General features: G+C 56.5%; 2 protein-coding genes across 2 annotated transcripts; both read right to left on the reverse strand.

Moving 5' to 3' along the window:
• Positions 1–405: 405 nt before the first annotated feature.
• LOC123946296 (translation initiation factor IF-2-like) lies at positions 406–6,429 on the reverse strand. Its single transcript, XM_046011772.1, has 3 exons — positions 6,387–6,429; positions 1,960–3,367; positions 406–473 (listed from the first exon to the last, which is right to left on the reverse strand). Exons 2-3 carry the CDS (start codon positions 3,278–3,280, stop codon positions 406–408), a joined length of 1,389 nt encoding a protein of 462 aa, XP_045867728.1. The 5' UTR covers positions 3,281–3,367; positions 6,387–6,429.
• Positions 6,430–13,460: 7,031 nt separating this feature from the next.
• SMIM45 (small integral membrane protein 45) lies at positions 13,461–17,488 on the reverse strand. Its single transcript, XM_046012758.1, has 2 exons — positions 17,182–17,488; positions 13,461–14,651 (listed from the first exon to the last, which is right to left on the reverse strand). Exon 2 carries the CDS (start codon positions 14,635–14,637, stop codon positions 14,431–14,433), a length of 207 nt encoding a protein of 68 aa, XP_045868714.1. The 5' UTR covers positions 14,638–14,651; positions 17,182–17,488; the 3' UTR covers positions 13,461–14,430.
• Positions 17,489–17,856: the final 368 nt, after the last annotated feature.

Below are 17,856 nucleotides of genomic sequence, written 5' to 3' on the forward strand. Positions count from 1 at the left end.
CTCGCTTCTGCTCGCTCGGCGCCGCTGCCCCTGCCCGCGCGCACCGATGCCGCCGCCGCCGCCGCCGCCGCCGCCGCCGCCGCCGCTGCCACCCGCACCACGTGACCCGCGCGCCTGCTGGCCCCGCCGAGAGCCCCTCCCCCTCCCCCGGCGCCCGCACCCGCTCTCCGCCCGCCCGCCCGCACGCGGGAGCGGGTACTGGGTCCCGGCTGCAGGCGGCCCGGGAGGCGCGCGGGGGCGCTCTGCCTGCCGCTCCGGATGCCGCGCCGGGGGAGGTGCCCGCACCCCGGTCTCGATCTCGCCCGCCCCCCCCATCCCGCTCCCAGCCTCTTACCCTGCAAGCCGGGGCGGGGCGGGGGGGCGCGGGGGATCGGTGACAGCGGCGAGCGGCGGTGCGCGCGCGGGTCACGCGCGGGTGGGGATGTTGCGCGGGCTCAGCGCGTTTCTGCCCAGGCGCCGGCGCCTGCGGAGCCCTGAGACAGGGACCCGGGTTCCAGGCCTGGCTTCTGGATGATGAGCCCTATGACCTTGAGATGGTCAGGAACTTTCCTGAGCCTCAATTTACCCATCAGAAAAAAATGTTCATGCATGCACTCAACATTAATAGACAGCTCATTGCCAGGCCCTGGGGGCACAGGGATGAGGATGGCTCTTCTAGGCCTAGTGGGGGAGACAGCTGGGGGCTGGGGTATACAGAGAGTACTGGGTGCTGTGAGGCGGTCATCCCGGGGAGAGGGATCTTGGAAGAGTTCATGGGGCAGCTGAGGGCCAAGACAGAAAGGCAAATGGTGGTGGAAGGGAAAAGGGGAAGGGCACTCTGTGGTCAGGGGGAGCAGAGGGGAGAGCTGCATGGTATATGTGCTGCCGAAGCGAGCACGGGAGAGCTGCATGGTGCTGGTGGACAACTCACAGCTCCTGGGGGCAGCAGCAGCAGAGAAAATTCCAGATGGAAATACAGAGCTGGAGGCTGGGAAAGATTAAAGTCTTGGAAGCTGGGCAAAGGAGCTGGACTTTGAGGGAAGCCGGTGGTGAGTCACCAGTGACTGTTAGCATAAAGAGCCACCATCACATCCCTGAGTCCCTAGGACAGCTGCATGGGGAACAGAGAACCCCCCAACCCTGGGGGGGGTGGGGGTGGGGGGAGGGAGGACAGGACTGTGGCATGACCGGGGCAGAGGGTCGAAGAGTAGGGGGACAGCCAGCCAAGTGCCAATGACATAGGTCGTCAGAGTTGGAAATAGACTGGTTGGAAAGAGAGTGAACGATGAGGAAAAGGAAGAAACCCCGGTTTCTCTGAGACAGAATGAACTTCTAGCCCTTATGTTGACCTATTTACAGTTCTCTGCATCCTGCATGCAGGACTTCTATGCGTACAAGTCTCCAACTTACCTTTCAGGACAAAAGGGCTGGGGGTAAGGGGACCAAGGAAGAACAGGTCAGGTGGGGCACCTTTCCAGCAACAGATATCTTCCTGAAAGGCTGAATGTGCATCGTTTGGAAGGTCTCAGGTGAGGTCACTGTGCCTATCTAGAGAGGCACTGTAGGGACGACTGTTGGACAAATCACCGCTTCTTGACGTGCAAGTCTGTATTTCCATACAGGTGGTTCGCTTTGAAGGCTGGACTCACCTGTAGCTCACCTGATGACTCCAGATCACCTGGTTACTCCACCACGGAAGATGCTAAAGGAAGGACTCAGCGCAATTGCTCCTGCACAAGTCACCCTGGAAACTTCCCTTCTGGTGACTTCCCTCAACCTCACCTCTGACCGGCAGGGGGGACCCAGCTTAGGGTGCATCCCCTGTGTTCCACCCCTTGGTCTCATTGTCTTTACCCTCAGCACGTTCACCTCTGACCTTACAGTCCTACCTTGTTTTCCTCACCTATTCATCTCCAAGCCAACGCACTCTGACCCCCCACAATACCCCCGTACATCCCCAGCCAAGCTCTTTGCATTTACCTTTGGTTTCTCTGGCTCGGTCCAGTGCTCCAGGCTCTGCGGGCCTGTCTCTGGCAGCATCTGCGGTAGCATGGACCCATGATGGGGCTGTATTTCTGCTTGGCCTCAGCGGGTAGGTGGCTGATATGGTCAGGTTAATGACTCTGTCCAGTGTGATCTCCCCCATGGCGGTGCCCAGCTTGCTTGTGTCCAAAGCCAAAGAATCTGTTGCTCTGTCCAGCCGGGCTGTATTTGCTCTAGCCAGAGCCGTGTCTGCATGTGTCCCGGCTGTGCCCAGCTTCACTGGGTCTGGTACCACCAAATCCACGGCTGTGCCCTCTGTGGTTGGATCTGGCTTGGCTGGACCTGCTGTAGCTATGGCTTTGCCCGGCTTGTCAGGCTCTGGGGTCACCCAATCCGTGACTGTGCTTGGCTCGGTTGTGCCTGCTGTAGCAAAGTCTACGGTTGCGTTCAGCTTGGTGCCCAGAGAAGGCAACTCCACGCCTGGGTCCCGTCCGGATGTGTCTGGTGTGGCCGGATGGACAGTCAAGTTAGGTCTGTTGGTGACCGTTGTGCCTAAACGTCTACCTGTGCCTAGCCTGGTTGTGTCCAGAGTAGCCAAATCCATGGTCGTCGCAGGACCCATGGTAGAGGTGGCCCTTTGGAGATGCAACCGGGGTCTCGGGATACCCCTGGCCCGGGGCTTGCCTCTTCCTGGAGGTGCTCTGGTAATCACATGGGCAGTCCCTGGGACAGGATACTTCTGACCTACCAAACCTGGCCCTGCGGGACCTGGTGATTTCTGGGCTAACCGGGATTGAAACGGTAGGGCCAGGTAGGAACTCACCAGAGGCTTCTCCACTATGGGCATCCTGCTGGGTTTGGCCAGACCTGGGTTCCCCGGGCCTTCAGAGTGGACTCTGCCCCCCGGCACTTGGGTCAGAGATCGTGAGCCCGGGCTGGGCAGCCTCCCTCCTCCATGGGTGGCAGCCTCCTTGCCCGGGGTGGGCAGCTCTTCCCAGTGAGAAGGTAGGGGACTCAGGGGCCATGCCTGGCTGTTCTGCCGGAGCGTTAAGGAGATGGAGCTGAGCTTCCGGGGCACGGTCTCCTGTGGGGGCCCAGTCCGGGCCCTGGCTCCAGGGCCTGGTCGGCCAGAAGCCTGTGGGATATGGCTTTGAGGAAAGGCATCCAGACGGATGGTTTTCCTGAGGACAGGGACGAGGGGAGACACCCCTCCAGAGAGCTTTGAGGGGCGGGCAGGACGCCCCAGCAAGTGGCTGTGGGACAGAGGGGTTGCGGGGCTGAGGGAGCCATGCTGCTGCATCTCAAAATTGTGGTCCATCCGGGTCTTCCGTCTTCCCCTGAGGCAATCAACAGAGAGAAGGCGCCAAGCGGGGTGTGAGGGGCTCCGCTTGCATTTCTTTGATTCCTAGTTAATAAAGAGTATGAAAACTTCTTTACTGAGTAGCAAATTAATTTGCAGTTGTCAGTGTTTGCCAAAGTCTTATGAAACAAGACAGTATTTTAAAATGCAAAAGACTTAAATCCTATGAAATGTTACAGAGTAATTGTTGGGTAAAGCCTGATTTATCATTTTCGTATGATGCAGTCAGTAAGGTACGAAATAGTTTTAAAAACTATTCACCATATAACTGGTGGAAATATAACAAGGGAAAAATTGCTAAATATATATGTAAAGCGGGGCACCTGGGTGGCTCAGTGGGTTAAAGCCTCTGCCTTTGGCTCAGGTCATGACCCCAGGGTCCTGGGATGGAACCCCACATCGAATCGGGTTCTCTGCTCAGCAGGGAGACTGTTTCCCTTCCTCTTTCTGTGCCTGCCTCTCTGCCTACTTGTGATCTCTGTCTGTCAAATAAAGAAATACAATCTTTAAAAAATAAATATATATATATAAAGCTTAATCTCTAAATATAATTTGTTAACAATGAGACAACAGAAATATTTTACAAGAAATATATTGACAGGGGCGCCTGGGTGGCTCAGTGGGTTAAAGCCTCTGCCTTCGGCTCAGGTCATGATCCCAGGGTCCTGGGATCGAGCCCGCATCGGGCTCTCTGCTCCGCGGGGAGCCTGCTTCCTCCTCTCTCTGCCTGCCTCTCTGCCTAGTTGTGATTTCTCTCTGTCAAATAAATAAAATATTAAAAAAAAAAGAAAGAAAGAAATGTATGGCCAAAAAATTTTAATATATCGGGATATAAAATTGTGGGATCCTCAATGGCTTGAGTTTTATACTACTTATCCAAAACACAAATGCCTAGAGGTCATGGGCGCCTGGCTGGCTCAGTCAGTACAGTCAGTAGAGCATACAACTCTTGATGTTGGGGTTTTGTGTTTGAACCCCATATTAGGCAAGAAACCTACTTAAAAACAAAAATCAAGAAGCAAACAAACAAAAAACACTGCCAGGTCTGAAGGGCCCTTGTTCTGAGACCCCAGCTAGAGGGCTGTGGTTATCGGAAGTCTGTCTGCCTCTGTCTTTTCCAGGAGGGGCCGGAGGGCTCTGGGTTCCCACCCACAGCACCCACAGGAGTTCAGGCATCCAGGTGGGAGACCGAGGGATGACCTGTTTGGCTTGGGAACAGCGTCTGCCTCTGGGGCTTCTGCCCAGAACCAGGAAAGAGCCCCGGGCTGGCCTGCTGCTGGAGCCGGAATCAGCCGAAGCTGAAGAGGGCCGCGGTGAGGGGGAGGCTCGGGAAGCCAAGTGACAAGGGCTCACAGTGAACTAGCCACAGTCCCTGCCCCTGGGGAACCTGCCATCCCTCGTGGCACCAGGCAGCAGGCAGCGAAGCCGGCCCAGCTAAGCGGGACGTGGGCGTTGGCCTCAGAGGAGGGAGGCTGGCCTGGAGGCTGGGGCGGCTCCCACAGAAGCCCCAAAGGGGAGGGGTGTGCTATCTGCCTGAAAATCAACTGTGGGACTTCTAGGCTGTTGGGGGGCGGGCAGGGCAGCAAAAGGCCACAGGTGCAGTGATCAGGCCCAGGCCAGGCCACAGTGTTGCTCGGCCCAGGAAAATGACCCAGTCAGATCAGCCGGTGGCAAGAGTCACTCCTGTGCCGGGTGACAGAGGGATGAGAAGGGAACAGAAGTGGAGGCCAGGGGAGTGGCAGGGACACCCACGGTTGAAACCCCGTGGCTGGCGTGGAGCTGGAGAAGGCTGCCCAGCACAGAGGTAGAAACAACAGACCAGCAGGAGGTGGGGAGAGAAGGGGTCGAGGGCGCTGGCTGATAGTCTGTGTGGATGAGCTATCCCGCAAGGTGGCCCTCAAGACCCCCAGATGGCCAGCTAGCGCACACTCTGGGCTCCGTATAATTTCCCTGAGGACCGAAGTTGTTCCTGTTGATTTCAACACAGCAGGCTGGGCAGGCCGGGGCTGGTCAGAAGGGTTCTCAGGAGAGGGACTGACCCTAAAGCCTGGTCCCTAAGGTCTGGAGCAAGGGGTCTTCACAGTGATACCCCAGCCCTTCTCCAGCCACATGTTTGTACCCAAGACTGTGCCAGCCTCCATCACCCCCCACTCAGCACAGCCCTATGGCCCTGCTCTCCTGGCCTTATCCACAACCACACATACCTGGGCACACGCCGGCCTCACCCACAAATATCTGCCCTCGGTGTGCATGCCCACACGGAGAGGGCAGGCCCAAGGATAGGATCTCTGAGATCTACTTGTTCCAATGTCGCCAGACCCCCACCCCCTCACGGAGCCTATCTCCCATCATCTATCCCTGGCCCTCTCCCATCCACTCCCTCTCCACACACACACGTAAATATCCACCTGCCTTGATCAGAGAACAAGTGAAGTCCAGCGTTCCTCAGTCCGGGAAACCCTCCTCTGCACCCAGATGGCTACTGTGACCAGCTCAGGGCCCTCTTCCCTCTGGTCCCTTCATGGTTCTCCGCTCAGCCTCCAGGCCATCGTCCCCAGGCCTAGGGCCCAGCCCTCTCCTGACCTGTCCCACCAGCGACATCCACAGCTGGGCTGGGCTCCGGGGCAGGGAGGGGCAGGGAGGGGCTGGCTTCTCAGGAGTGGGCGTCGTGAATGGCTGTTCTGAGCCTCTGGAATCCCGAAGGGCCTAGGGAGGCTCCTAATGGCCAGGCTGGGCTGCCCTGGACTCAAGAGCATCTTGGGGGAGGGCCGCGCCCTGTCATCTGCCCTCCCCAAATTTAAATCTACTCTGTCTCCCACAGACTCTGACCCCTGAGAGACGTCTCCCGGTTCCCTCCGAAGTTTCCCTCAGCATAGCTGGTGCTCTCACACGGGAACCCACACAGTTTTATCCTGTAAACCAAATGATTAGAGCTCTTGGAGCCAATTAAGGACACTCCAAATACGGCCACCCTCCGGTGGTCCCCGCACCATCCTCGTTTCTCTCTGCATTGCTTCCACGCCCCCGTTTAGCTCTGCGACCCTCAGCTATCTTGTCCACCCACCTGAGGACTTTTCTGGGCCAAGCTGGAGTTCCCAGAAGCTACAGCCAGGACTGTCTGCTTCAACCATTCCTTGAGCCCCTCCCCACTCCAGCTGGACCCTGTCCCAAGGCCCTGAGGACGTGAAGATGACCCAGGTCTGGGCCCGGGAGTCCCACCCTGTGGGCTGGGTGTCTTCTTCTGCCCCTGTTGTCGCAACAGTAATAACAGTGATCGTGCTAATCATAGCTGCCGTTTGCTGGACACTGACTATATGCCAGGCACTGTGCTGAGGCTGGGAAGGAGCTCGCCGGCTGCTCAAGAAGATGGGTATGTAAACAGGTCCTTAGAGTAATACAGCAATGACAATACAGGACATCCTTGGAGCACTCCCCCTGAGCCAGGAACCAGGCTAAGCCCGCTCTCTGCGCCTCCTGTAATCTTCGCCTTGTCACCTGCTCTGGGCTGATGAGCACACCGCCACCCACAAACGCTGTGCGGTCTGGTCGGTTTTCCTGGGGATTGCCCTCCTTCGCGAGTGAGCTCCTGGAGCCGTGCTGGCCAATAGAACGTTCTACGATAATGGAAATGTTCTGTATCTGTGCCATCCAGGGTGACAGCCGCTAGCCACAGGGGAACTTATTTTCTCTGGGTCCGAGGCCCTGGCAAGCATCAGCTGAATGAAGGAATGAACGGATGAGTGAATGAATGAAATGACGGAGTGAATGGTGACCGTGTGGACTCTGACCTTCCCCTCTTCATCCATTCTCTCCCTTTTCGGCCTTTAAGTTTTCAAACTTGGCTGCGCCTGATTACTGGGGCAACACCTGCTGGAAGCCCCGTGGGTGGGGGAGGGGAGGGGTCCGGAGTTCCTCCCCCTCCTTTCTGGTTCTGGGGACCAGGCCAATTTGAGGAAGAATACAGGTGGCTTGGGCGGGGCGGGGGGGACAGCACAGTTCTGCCCGGACAGATTGGGTAGGGGGAGACTTTACTGGTCACCCCCACTGGATTACATCATTTCTGAGATGAGGAAGCCCTGAGTAGGAGTCAGGAGTCCTGGATTCTCTCCCCCACTTTGGCAAACGAGTCATTACACAGCTTCTACCAGATCCCTTGGGCTTCTGGCTCGGTTTCCTTTGCAAATAAATACATCCCAGGTGCTTTCACGTGGGCTCTTCCAGCTTAAAGATCTAGCATTCCCCCACCCGGCTCCCTGCCAGGCTCTTAGGGACTTGAGAGTCAGGCAGAGTCTGGCTCAAGTCTGTATCTCCCAGGCCCATCTGCCTTGCTCTGTCCTCCAGGGTTGGAGGGCACTGCCTGCCCAGTAATTACAGCCTGGGTTCAGCTGCCCTCTAGTGGTCCGCAGTGGCAATGACCTTATGTCTGCGCTGCTGTTCTTTCTCCGCAAAGGAATGATCCTCAACGCCTTGGAAGTAGCCTCAGAGCAGACCCTGACCCAAGCAAAACATCATTGTGGTGTCCGGGTGGCCTCCCAGACAAGCGGTGCGGGCTCTAGAATCCCCGTCTTGCATTTGCTACTGCTGTGTGATTTTGAACAGGTCACCAGGTCTCCGAACTCCAGTTTCTTCACCTGTAAAAATGGGAATGGTATCGGTCAGGATGGGTCAAATTATACTGCGATAACAAACAGTCCCAAAACCCGAGGAACTTATAACAACAAAGATTTCCTTCTCATTCATTTCTTATGTCCACTGTGGTTTGGATCCACAGAGGCTCTGCTCTGTGTCATCTTCCTCGGACCCAGGCTGATGGAGCGCCTTCTGGAGCCTTCCACAGACCCAGGCTGATGGAGCTCCTTCTGGGGCCTTCCACGGACCCAGGCTGATGGAGCGCCTTCTGGAGCCTTGCTGGTCATTGTGACAGACAGAGGGGTGAAGTGCGCACTAGCTATGAAATGCTTTGGCTTAGACTCTCTCCTCCTCCTCCTCCTTCTCCTCCTCCTCCCCCTCCTCCTGCTTCTCAGTAGGCTCCACACGGGGTCCAGCTCTGGGCCCAGACTCATGACCCTGAGATCAAGACCTGAGCTCGAGATCAAGAGTCAGACGCTTAACTGCCTGAGCCACCCACACACTCCTGGCCTGGACTCACTTCTGATCCCAGAATTAGTCACGTGGTCCCACCCACCACAAGGAGGTAAGGAAGCTAACCCTACTGTGTGTGAGAGCTGAAGAGCCAGAAATAGTTGATGAACAGGACCAATGACCCACTTGCGCAGTCGTAGGTATATAGTGAGAAGTGCAGTGAATTCAATCCAGGTTAGCCACTAAAACTGTAGCCTCGTCATTCTGGTTCCCTTTTTTCTTCGCCCTCATGATTTCCTGTGACTTCCCCACCAGCTCCACCTGCTTCCAGCTGCCGATACAGAGGGAGGCAGACTTGGGCTTGAGGAAACTCACACAATCAACCCGTGGCTTGCCATCCAGGTCTCCAGATTCTGAGCCCTTCCTAGAGGGCAGAGAAGGGGCTTTGCCCCCTGGAGGCTCTCCGTAACTGTGTTGATTGACAGCGTGATGGTCTGTCGAGGGAGCCTGAAGCCTCTGCCTTCCTCCCGAAGCTAGCCTCTGGCCTCTCCAAGCCCTTCCTGCTTGACCAAAGTGGAGAGCCGAGGGGGTGGAACAATGAGAAGCCTGTGCTGCAACCCCCCACCCGGGGCCAGAGTCCGAACATTGCAACCATTCCTACGCAGGGACCCTGCACATTCCTGCCTCCTGTCCTGTTCTGGGCCTGGCCCAGACACACCCACCTTCGCCTGACAGCTCCCAGATGGTAGGAAAGGAAAGCTCTCGGGACTCTGCAAAACATCCCAAGGCATTAAAAAACCTGCACAACAGTTTCCCACCCCCACCCTGGCCCCCAGGAAGCCTCTAAGCCTTTCTAAAATCTCAGTAGCTAAGCAGATGGGTAGCCCCTGGCAAGACTTCCAAAGAGACCAGCCCATTTATCCAACAAGCATGCTTTCACGGAGGCCTTGCCCAGTGCCAGGCAGGCTGTGGGCTGAGATGAGGAGATGCCATTGCTCCTCTCCACCAACACATAAACAAAATCACAGCACAAGATTAGGGCTGTAATGGGGAAAGCTCCTGGTGGAATCAGGGGGGGGCTTCCTGGAGGAGGTAGCAAGCGGAACGTCATCTGATTCTCTCCCTGGATCTAAGCCTTGTGTGAAAAACCACCTTCTGGTCATTCAGTCTCCCCTCCCATCACTCACCAATATTCTAGACTTCAACCACGCGACACCCCTCACACTTCAGAGAGGACCGGGTTCCCCCTCACCTCCATGGCTCTGCACTTACTGACAGGGAAAACTCATATTCATCCTTCAAAACTCAGCTGAGTCGTGTGTCCTCCAGGAAGCTTTCCTTCACAAACCCCCACCCCAAGAGTCTTCGGTTCTGTTTTCAGTTTCTCATACAGCTCCTTGCTGTGGTGACATTTCTGTCATTTGTTTACACATCTGTCCCCTCCAGCGTGTGAGCTCTTTTAATTCAGAGACTTTATCTTCTTTGTCATTGATTTCTTGGCGGCAGGGCTAGTGCTGGGTAGAGCAGGTATGTGACAGGCTTCCATGGGGTTCGGGAGGATAGCTGTAGGACACACAGTATTTATAGGGTGCTTACTTGCCAACTAGCTCCTTCGACATTTGCCACGACCCAGGGGGCAGGCAGGGCAGGAGTGATACAGAAACAATGCGCCATCTACGGAAAACCTGCCCTGGGCTGAGCACGGGGCCAGGCACTGACGGGAGACATTCATCTGGGCTTCGGTCATCTGTGATTTTCAGTGCCTGGTGCACAGAAATGCTGGCTGGATTCTGATGTATGTCTGGGAGCTAAGGAAGCTTGCCCAAGGACGTGCGATATAAATGAACAGTTTTCTAGGATTTACTCTGGTCAGGTCCCGACCCCAGGTTGCTCCCAGTATAGTCCTTTGGAATGTCCTGGCAGAAGGAAAAACCTGTCTTCATGGACAATGGCCTGTTTCTGTAGGCTCTGCTGTCTGAGTCAATCCTCCCCCTTCCCCAAAAAATGCCGAGGACACAGTCTGTTGTGTTAATGTCCCATTTGAGACATTTCTTTTTAGTATCTAGAACCAGAAATTTGTCTTTCACAGAGTCCATGTCTCTCCCTTCTATCACATAACAAGAATAAAATGACTTCTTAGTGTGTCCTCTTTCCCTCTGGCTGCTGGGAAGCTCAGAGACAATAGTATCACGGGAGGAGTCAGTCAGAACGTTTCCTTTTTGCCCCTATGTGTGTGGCTTCTTTAACTGAAACCTTCTTGTGTTCTTTATGGGCAGAGCAGATGTAAATAAGCATTTATGTAAGAAGCCGTGGGAACTGGGAAAGGGCCCAAGTTTAAGCACAAGGCTGGCGAGAACCCCTTACCCTCTCTGAGCCCCAGGCTCCTCCTCGGCAGCCCTGGGATGAGAAGCTCTGCTGCCTTCCTCAGCAGAGGCAGCTCTCCTGTGAGGAGGACTGGCCATGGCCCAAGCCTCAGACAGGGTCACGGTCAACACCCTCCCTGGGGAGATGAAGCGTTTATAACCTTGAACACGTTCACGCTTCCAATCCAGTGTGGCCAAAAGTTTTATTTTTAAAGAGGAGTCAGGAAAAGAGATTTCTCATGTGAAATCTCCTGACTTAGAAATGTTGCCAATTAATTTGCATTTTTCCCCAAAACGCTGTGTTGGACAAACCAAATTTGGCTGCAGGCCAGATTTAGCCGGAGGCCCTCGCAGGCTCAGCCAGTCCAGCCCTCCGGGTGGGTGGCTAACATCTCTCCACACTTGTTTCCTCCTCTTAATAGGACATCTTCAGTCCCTCTCTCTTCCTCCCAAGACCTGTTCCCTCCCTCAGGCAACTGCCCCTGCCCACCCCCTGCCCTCCTTGGACCATGTGATCAGTAGGCTATCTCCACCCGGGTCCAGGAGTGGGGACCAGAGAGGGCTGGCAATCGGGGCGCCCTACGCCCTACGCCCTGAGCTCATGTGCCTCCGGGGGCGGGGGCTGAGGGCAATGGGCGTCCACTCCCTGAGCTTTTGCTGGAACAAGATTTCTGCTCCCTCCTGGAATCAAGGTGCTGAAGGCCGTGGAAGCCTAGGACTGCCAGGGAACTTGACCGCCACCAGGAGAAAGTCTGCTGGAAAATGCAGCCCCAACAAAGGAAATCAAGACCGAGGGAGACAGACAGAGAGATGGCAGGTCCTGGGGACATCCTTGAACACCATGGTCCAACAAGCCTGAGTCCCGACCCAAACCCTTTTATTTCAGATGATTTCACATTGGCGTCTTTGCCTGCAAGAAGGGCACAGTGAGCGGTAGGGAGGCTCAGCCACCTGGTACGGGAGCGCGTGGGGAAAATCTCCACAATCGGACGCAACAGGGCTGGGCTGGGGGAGGCCGGAGAGGCCCCAGGGGCACAGAATTGAAGGAGGCACTTGGGTGTGAGCCTCGGGTGCCTCTCGGGCCTCCCCCTGGCCGGGTTCTGCAACCGAGAGTGGGCAAGACCTTGGGCATGTCCCATAGCGGAAGAGCAGCCCCAATCCTCCAGAGACACAGCTCTCACCTTCCCTCATTCCTTCGGGATGAGCCCTGCTCTGGGGGGCAGGGGATCTGGTTGAAATCTCAGCCTGCTGCCCTGCGGCCTCGACTAACCCCTACAACAATGGGGGACGCGTGAGTGGCTCAGTCACTTAAGTCACAGGCACTTAAGCACCTGTGTTCCACTCGGGGCACGATCCCAGGGTCCTGGGATCAAGTCCCGGGTCGGGCTCCCTGCTCAGTGGAGAGCCTGCTTCTCCCTTTGCCTGCTGCTCCCCGTGCTTGTGCTCTCTGTCTCTCTGTCTCTCTCTTTCTGACAAAGAAATAAATAAAATCTTAGGGGAAAAAAAAAAAAGAAAACCTTATGTCAATGGAATGGTACTTGTGTCCCTGTGTTCTCTCCCTCTCAAGGAGGCAGACTTTGTAAACCGGCACACAGCCACCCAGCTAAAGAATATAACTTCCAGGGGCGCCTGGGTGGCTCAGTGGGTTAAAGCCTCTGTCTTTGGCTCGGGTCATGATCTCAGGGTCCTGGGATCGAGCCCGGCATTGGGATCTCTGCTCAGCAGGGAGCCTGCTTCCTCCTCACTCTCTCTCTGCCTGCCTCTCTGCCTGCTTGTGACCTCTGTCATATAAATAAATAAAACCTTTAAAAAAAAAAAAAGAATATGCTTCCCAGGGCGCCTGGGTGGCTTAGTCGCTTAAGCATCTGCCTTCAGCTCTGGTCATGATCTCGGGGTCCTGGGATCAGGCTCCCTGCTCAGCAGGGAGTCTGCTTCTCCCCTGCCTCTGCCCCTACCCCATTCTTGTTCTCTCTCGCTGTCTCAAATAAATAAATAAAATCTTTAAAAAATAAAAATAAGAGAATATACTTCCCAGTCCCCCTTTGCAGCTAGAAGCTGCCATATGACCAAGTACTGACCAGTAGGATATAAGGGAATGGGGGGTATGGCCATCCCCGAGTGTCCCTCAAGGGAGGGGACACACTTCCCTCCACCTTGCTGTTCTAGGTGCAGGTGAGGCCCTTGGATTTTGCCACCCTGGGCCACATCCCAGACACAGCGAAGCAGCCAGAGAGAGGCAACTCGGGCCCCGGAACATCCGGAGACCCGGCCATCGGACCAGCTCCCAGCAACCTTCCTGAGAACTGTGCTGTGGGCGAGAAAGAACATTCTCTTTGGTTTAAGGCCGTTGTTTTGCATCTCTGTGCCTGAACTCATATTCTCAGTGGCACTCGACCTCATGTATTCAGCTAACCGCTTCGGCTGTCCCAATGGAGGGGGGGAGTTACCGATTTCCAGTGGCTGGAAACCAGAGATGCCCATCCTCCCACAACACACAGGACAGCCTCCCACAGCAAAGAATGGTCTGGGCCACCACATCAGGAATGCTACTGCTGAGAAACTGCTTTAGCTACCCTCTCTGAGACAGGTGTCCCCATCCCTAAAAAGGGGAATATTGCACTATTATAGTTTTTTCTGAAGATCCAGTGATGTGACAGACATGATCTGTCCTTCAGGAAAGGAGAGAGTCCTGCAAAAATGGTCAAAAGTCTTTATTATTGCAAGAAACTGAGAGGGGCGCTCCAGAGGAAGAGAATGAGACAGACTGCCCATCACACAGGAGAGGGGCTCCCTGGTGGGGCTAGGGTGGGTGTGGGGAGGGCGGCAGTATCTGAAGGAGCGGTACAGGGCAGGGAGGGAGGGGAGGGCAGGGGCCTTGGGGAAGGGGAGATCTAGAAAAGTCTGGCAGAGGGACGGAGATGGAAGCTGCTGCTGGTGGCCCCCAGGGCTGCTCACTAACTCGCCCTATCCGTACCACCTCCCACTCTGCCTGTCACACACACAGACCTGCATCTCCCCTTCCCCCCACATGCCTCTCCCCTCCCCCCCAGACACACTCTCTCTCACACACACGCACACACACACCCCTCCTTCCTCTGTGGTCGTACACCCTGCCCCCGCCATCACATACTCTCAGTGCCAAGCCTGAGTCCAGAGGCGTGGGGCTGGGCTGGACCAAGCAGGTGCCCCTCCGAAAAGGGCCTTTTCCTTGGGTCTGCTTTGAAGTCGGCCATGGGAAGCTGTAGGGTGGGTGCCTTGGGTGGCCTGGGCCGTTGAGCATCACCAGGGATTCAGTGGGGAAGTGGGACTCTCTCGAGGCTCGGAACAGGCAGGGACAACGGTGCCTGACTGCAGTGAGGGGCAAGAGGGCTGGGCCGCACAAAGGCACTGGGGGTCAGTGGGGGATTCAACCCAGAGCTGGGGAGGGCAGGAGGCGGAGAGCAAGCCCTGGGCCAGCAGCAATGACACCTTAAGGTGCCCCATCTTAACAGGTGCAGCCAGGGTCCACCCGGAAGACCCGGAAGCCTCTGCTGGGAGGGTCCAGGCTGGAGAAGGACGGCCTGGAGGACCAGGCGTTGTCCTCTCTCTGCCCCGGGGTCTGCAGGCTGGGCGAGGCGGGGGACGGCGCCCAGTGCCAGCCGCGGGCCACCGGCGGGGGTCCACTCAGACCTCTGGCCCTCCAAAGGCCAAGTTGTCTCTGACCATCAGAGTCTTGCGGAGGTCACGGTCCACCAGGGGGCGCTGCATGCGCCACTTGTGCGCCTCCTGCAGGCCGGGCTCGAAGTAGTAGATGCAGGCGCCGAAGCCCACCAGGATGAGCACAGAGATGACCAGGTAGACGGGCACGAACCAGTCCAGGAACTGCGGCATCGCGGCGGCCTCAGCTGCCGAGACACGGGCGGTGAGTGCTTGGCGGAGGCGCCCCTGGTCCCACCTGCCAGCCCGGACGGACCCGCGCCGGCTTCCCAGAGCCAGAAGGTCGGAGCATCACCTTACCGCTGGGAAGGCTGAGACCCGGGAGAGTGGAGGGCAGGGACCCTCCGGCTCGCCCCCTGCGCGGGGCCAAGAACAGAGCTGCCCCATCACAGGGGCCCTCCTGGGACCTACTCACCCTTCTCGAAGGCCGCTTGGAGCTGAGGGCGGGACCTGGCTCCATCCCTCACAGGCCAGGGTGCCCTCAGGCAAGTTGCCTAAACTCTGAGCTCTCGGCATGGCTACGGGAGCCTGGGGGGGATTCCGAGGGCTCAGTGAGGGACAGCTGGGGCCATGCCTCCCCTGAGCCACCCCTCCGGGCCCTGACTGTGCCGTCGTAGATGTTGCTGCTCGCCTCTTGCCAGACCCTCACAGCTGAGTGGGTCCCCAGCCGCCCGCACATCCTGGCTGGGTGTGGCTGGCAAAAGTGATCTGAACAAACACCCATCCCCAGGGGACCGGGTTGATGGCAACAGGGTCTGCGCAGGTTCCCGAACCCAGGCCTATGCCCAGTTTCGTAATTATAAGACTGTGAACATCGCCCCCAAAACATGGGCCTTGGGTTTCCACATCTGTAAAATGGGCATGAAGATAGCACCTGGACCGTGGAGCTGCTGTGACCGTTCAATGGGTTGATTTATGTAAAATACTCAGAATTAATGCCTGGCCCATGATACGTGTTCTATAGTTCCTTGTTCTTACTCTCTGGGCCTCAGTTTCCTTATCTGTAAAATGGGGACAGAAGTAGGATCCATTTCTTAAGGTCACTGTGAATGTTTGACAAGGTAAGATCTAAAGAGAATTTAGGACCGAGCTGCATGGCCTGGAATCAGCCCTTGTCTTGCCTGTTGTTATTTCCAGCCCACCAGGGGCAGGAAAGCAGGAAAATGGAAGGTGGCAGGTATAAGGTGCTTCACGAAGGTTCCATATACCGAGACCCCTTAGAATGGCCCAAAGGTACTCACAGCTGTGCTCTGCCAACCTCCCCATCCTCCTCTCCCCGGCCATGTGCTGTCCTATGGAACTGCTCGTCAGTCCCTGTGTGTCCCTGCGAGTCATACAATCTCCATCTCTCATAGGATGGAGATGCCCTTTTCATTTTCATTTTCCCTGGGATGGCCTTTGTACCATGTTTATGCGGTGGGCTCCTACTCATCCTTCAAAAGCCAGATCACAGACCATCTTTTCCAGGAATGGGATAGAGTAGGACCCATTTAACCCACCCTCAAGCCCTTCTTGAGGAGTAAAAATGGGGAAAGTGTGAGGAGCCCCACGTCTGCCTGCCGGGAGAGGACAGCCCTGTTAGGGCGTGTTCACAAATCACGAGGCCTGTGGGGTAGGTGTTACTGTCTACATTTTACTGAGGCCCAGAGGGGTTCACTAACTTGCCCTGGGTTAGAAGGTGACTAAGAGCTGGGCCCCAAAGGCCCAGAGATGGCCTGAGGTTTGAGTCCTCCAGAGTGCATAAAGACATCTGAGCAGAATGAAATGAGCAGGGACCCACCTTGGCTTCTGGGGAAGGAAGAAAGGGGATGAATGGAACGACCCCAGGACAAGCTAAAGAGAAGCCCCAGCTCCTCAGACCTCTGTCTCCAAACTCCAGCCCCTCTTGTCCTACTACTTCCAGGTGGATCTTCAAGGTACGTCCTGACCCCCGGAGAGAGATGCTGCTTACAGTCCCACACCCATCCCGATGCCTGCCCCTGACCCCCAGGGTCCCCACAGGCCCCTCTGAAGCACAGACAGTGTCTCAAGGTGCCATACTCATGGAGAAATAAAATGAAGAGGGCTTAGCCATTCTCTCCTAAGCATCTGCCTTTCTGGAGAGCCAGAGAGAGAGTTCCAAATTGCTTTGGTGCAGCTGGGTTGAGAGGAAGTCAGGAAGAGGGGACCCCAAGCAGGAAGGCTGGTCCAAATGAACTTGACTGAGGCCAAAAGATTCGTGCCCCACCCCCCACCCCACCCCACGCCCGGCCACAGGCAGGAACCCCAGATTCCTTGCAGCTTAAACATGAAAATGAAGGACTTGGGCAGAGCCAAAGCCACTTGGGCTGCAGTGGCGTGGCTCTATGGAGCAGGGTTTAGAGTCCCCCAACCTCTCCATCCTTGTGAACAAAACCCCAGGCATTCCCAGGCAGACTGAGGACCCCTGGACCTTCTCCTGGATTCTCAGGGACTAGCCTAGCTGAAACAAATCACTCGCTGGGTTTCTGTGCGACCTGGGGCCGCACCTCGCCCCCCTCTGGGCTTCAGGGTTCCCCACGCACCGTGACGAGGTGGGAGAGGGGTTACCAGATGATCTGTAAGGAATTTTCCAGCGCCATTCTAGCCAAAGTCCCATCCAGGACAGTGTGAGGGTTGAGGGCTGTAGAGCCCAGCTTCCTGCCTCCCAAACCATTGGCAGGTGCCCCCTTCCCCTCCCCCAAATGCCCGCGGACCCACCTCATGCCCTGCCGATGCCTGTCCAGGGGGGCTCTGTGCTGAGCGCACCACCTCAGCCTGAGCAGCTCAGCGTCGGCCTGCAGACTGTCGCAGCTGCTGTCCCCAGACACACTGCCATCTGCAGCCGCCGTGGGTGCTGGAGGCAGAGAAAGGGCGAGGCCAGTGTCCCCCGTGGGAGACTGAGCTCCTCAGGCCCTAAGGGCTCTGACTGGGCCAGGAGGGGGAAGTCCTGCGCTGGCAGGGCACACTGATACCTCTCCCTGCCCATCAAGACCCTTCCTTCTGCCCCCCACCCTCAGGATGGTGGGAGGCGGGACGTGTCTCAGCCAATCAGCAGACTGGCAGAACCAGGGCTTTATCCTCCGTTGTCCTGGCAACCAGCCTTCCCTTCTGGATCCCTCGCACTGTGCACGTGGTACAGAAATGACAGTCAGGGCAGGGTTGGGAGAATTCGGGGAGGGATGGGAACCACCCATCAGGCTACTACTAGGTCCCATGTCTGCTGAGCTTGAAGAGGAGGGGATCCCAGCTGAGATAAATAGAAGGGTTGGAGGCTTGAGGTTTGGGGGTAGGGAGAGATGAGGGTCCCCAGCCAGCGGGTGGGTACACAGAAGTAGTGACTAGTAGAGCCAATGAGAATCCTATATTGTAGAGAAAAGAACCAAGGCAGAGACT

Source organism: Meles meles, chromosome 7, assembly GCF_922984935.1.
Source record: "Meles meles chromosome 7, mMelMel3.1 paternal haplotype, whole genome shotgun sequence".
Lineage (NCBI taxonomy): Eukaryota > Metazoa > Chordata > Mammalia > Carnivora > Mustelidae > Meles > Meles meles.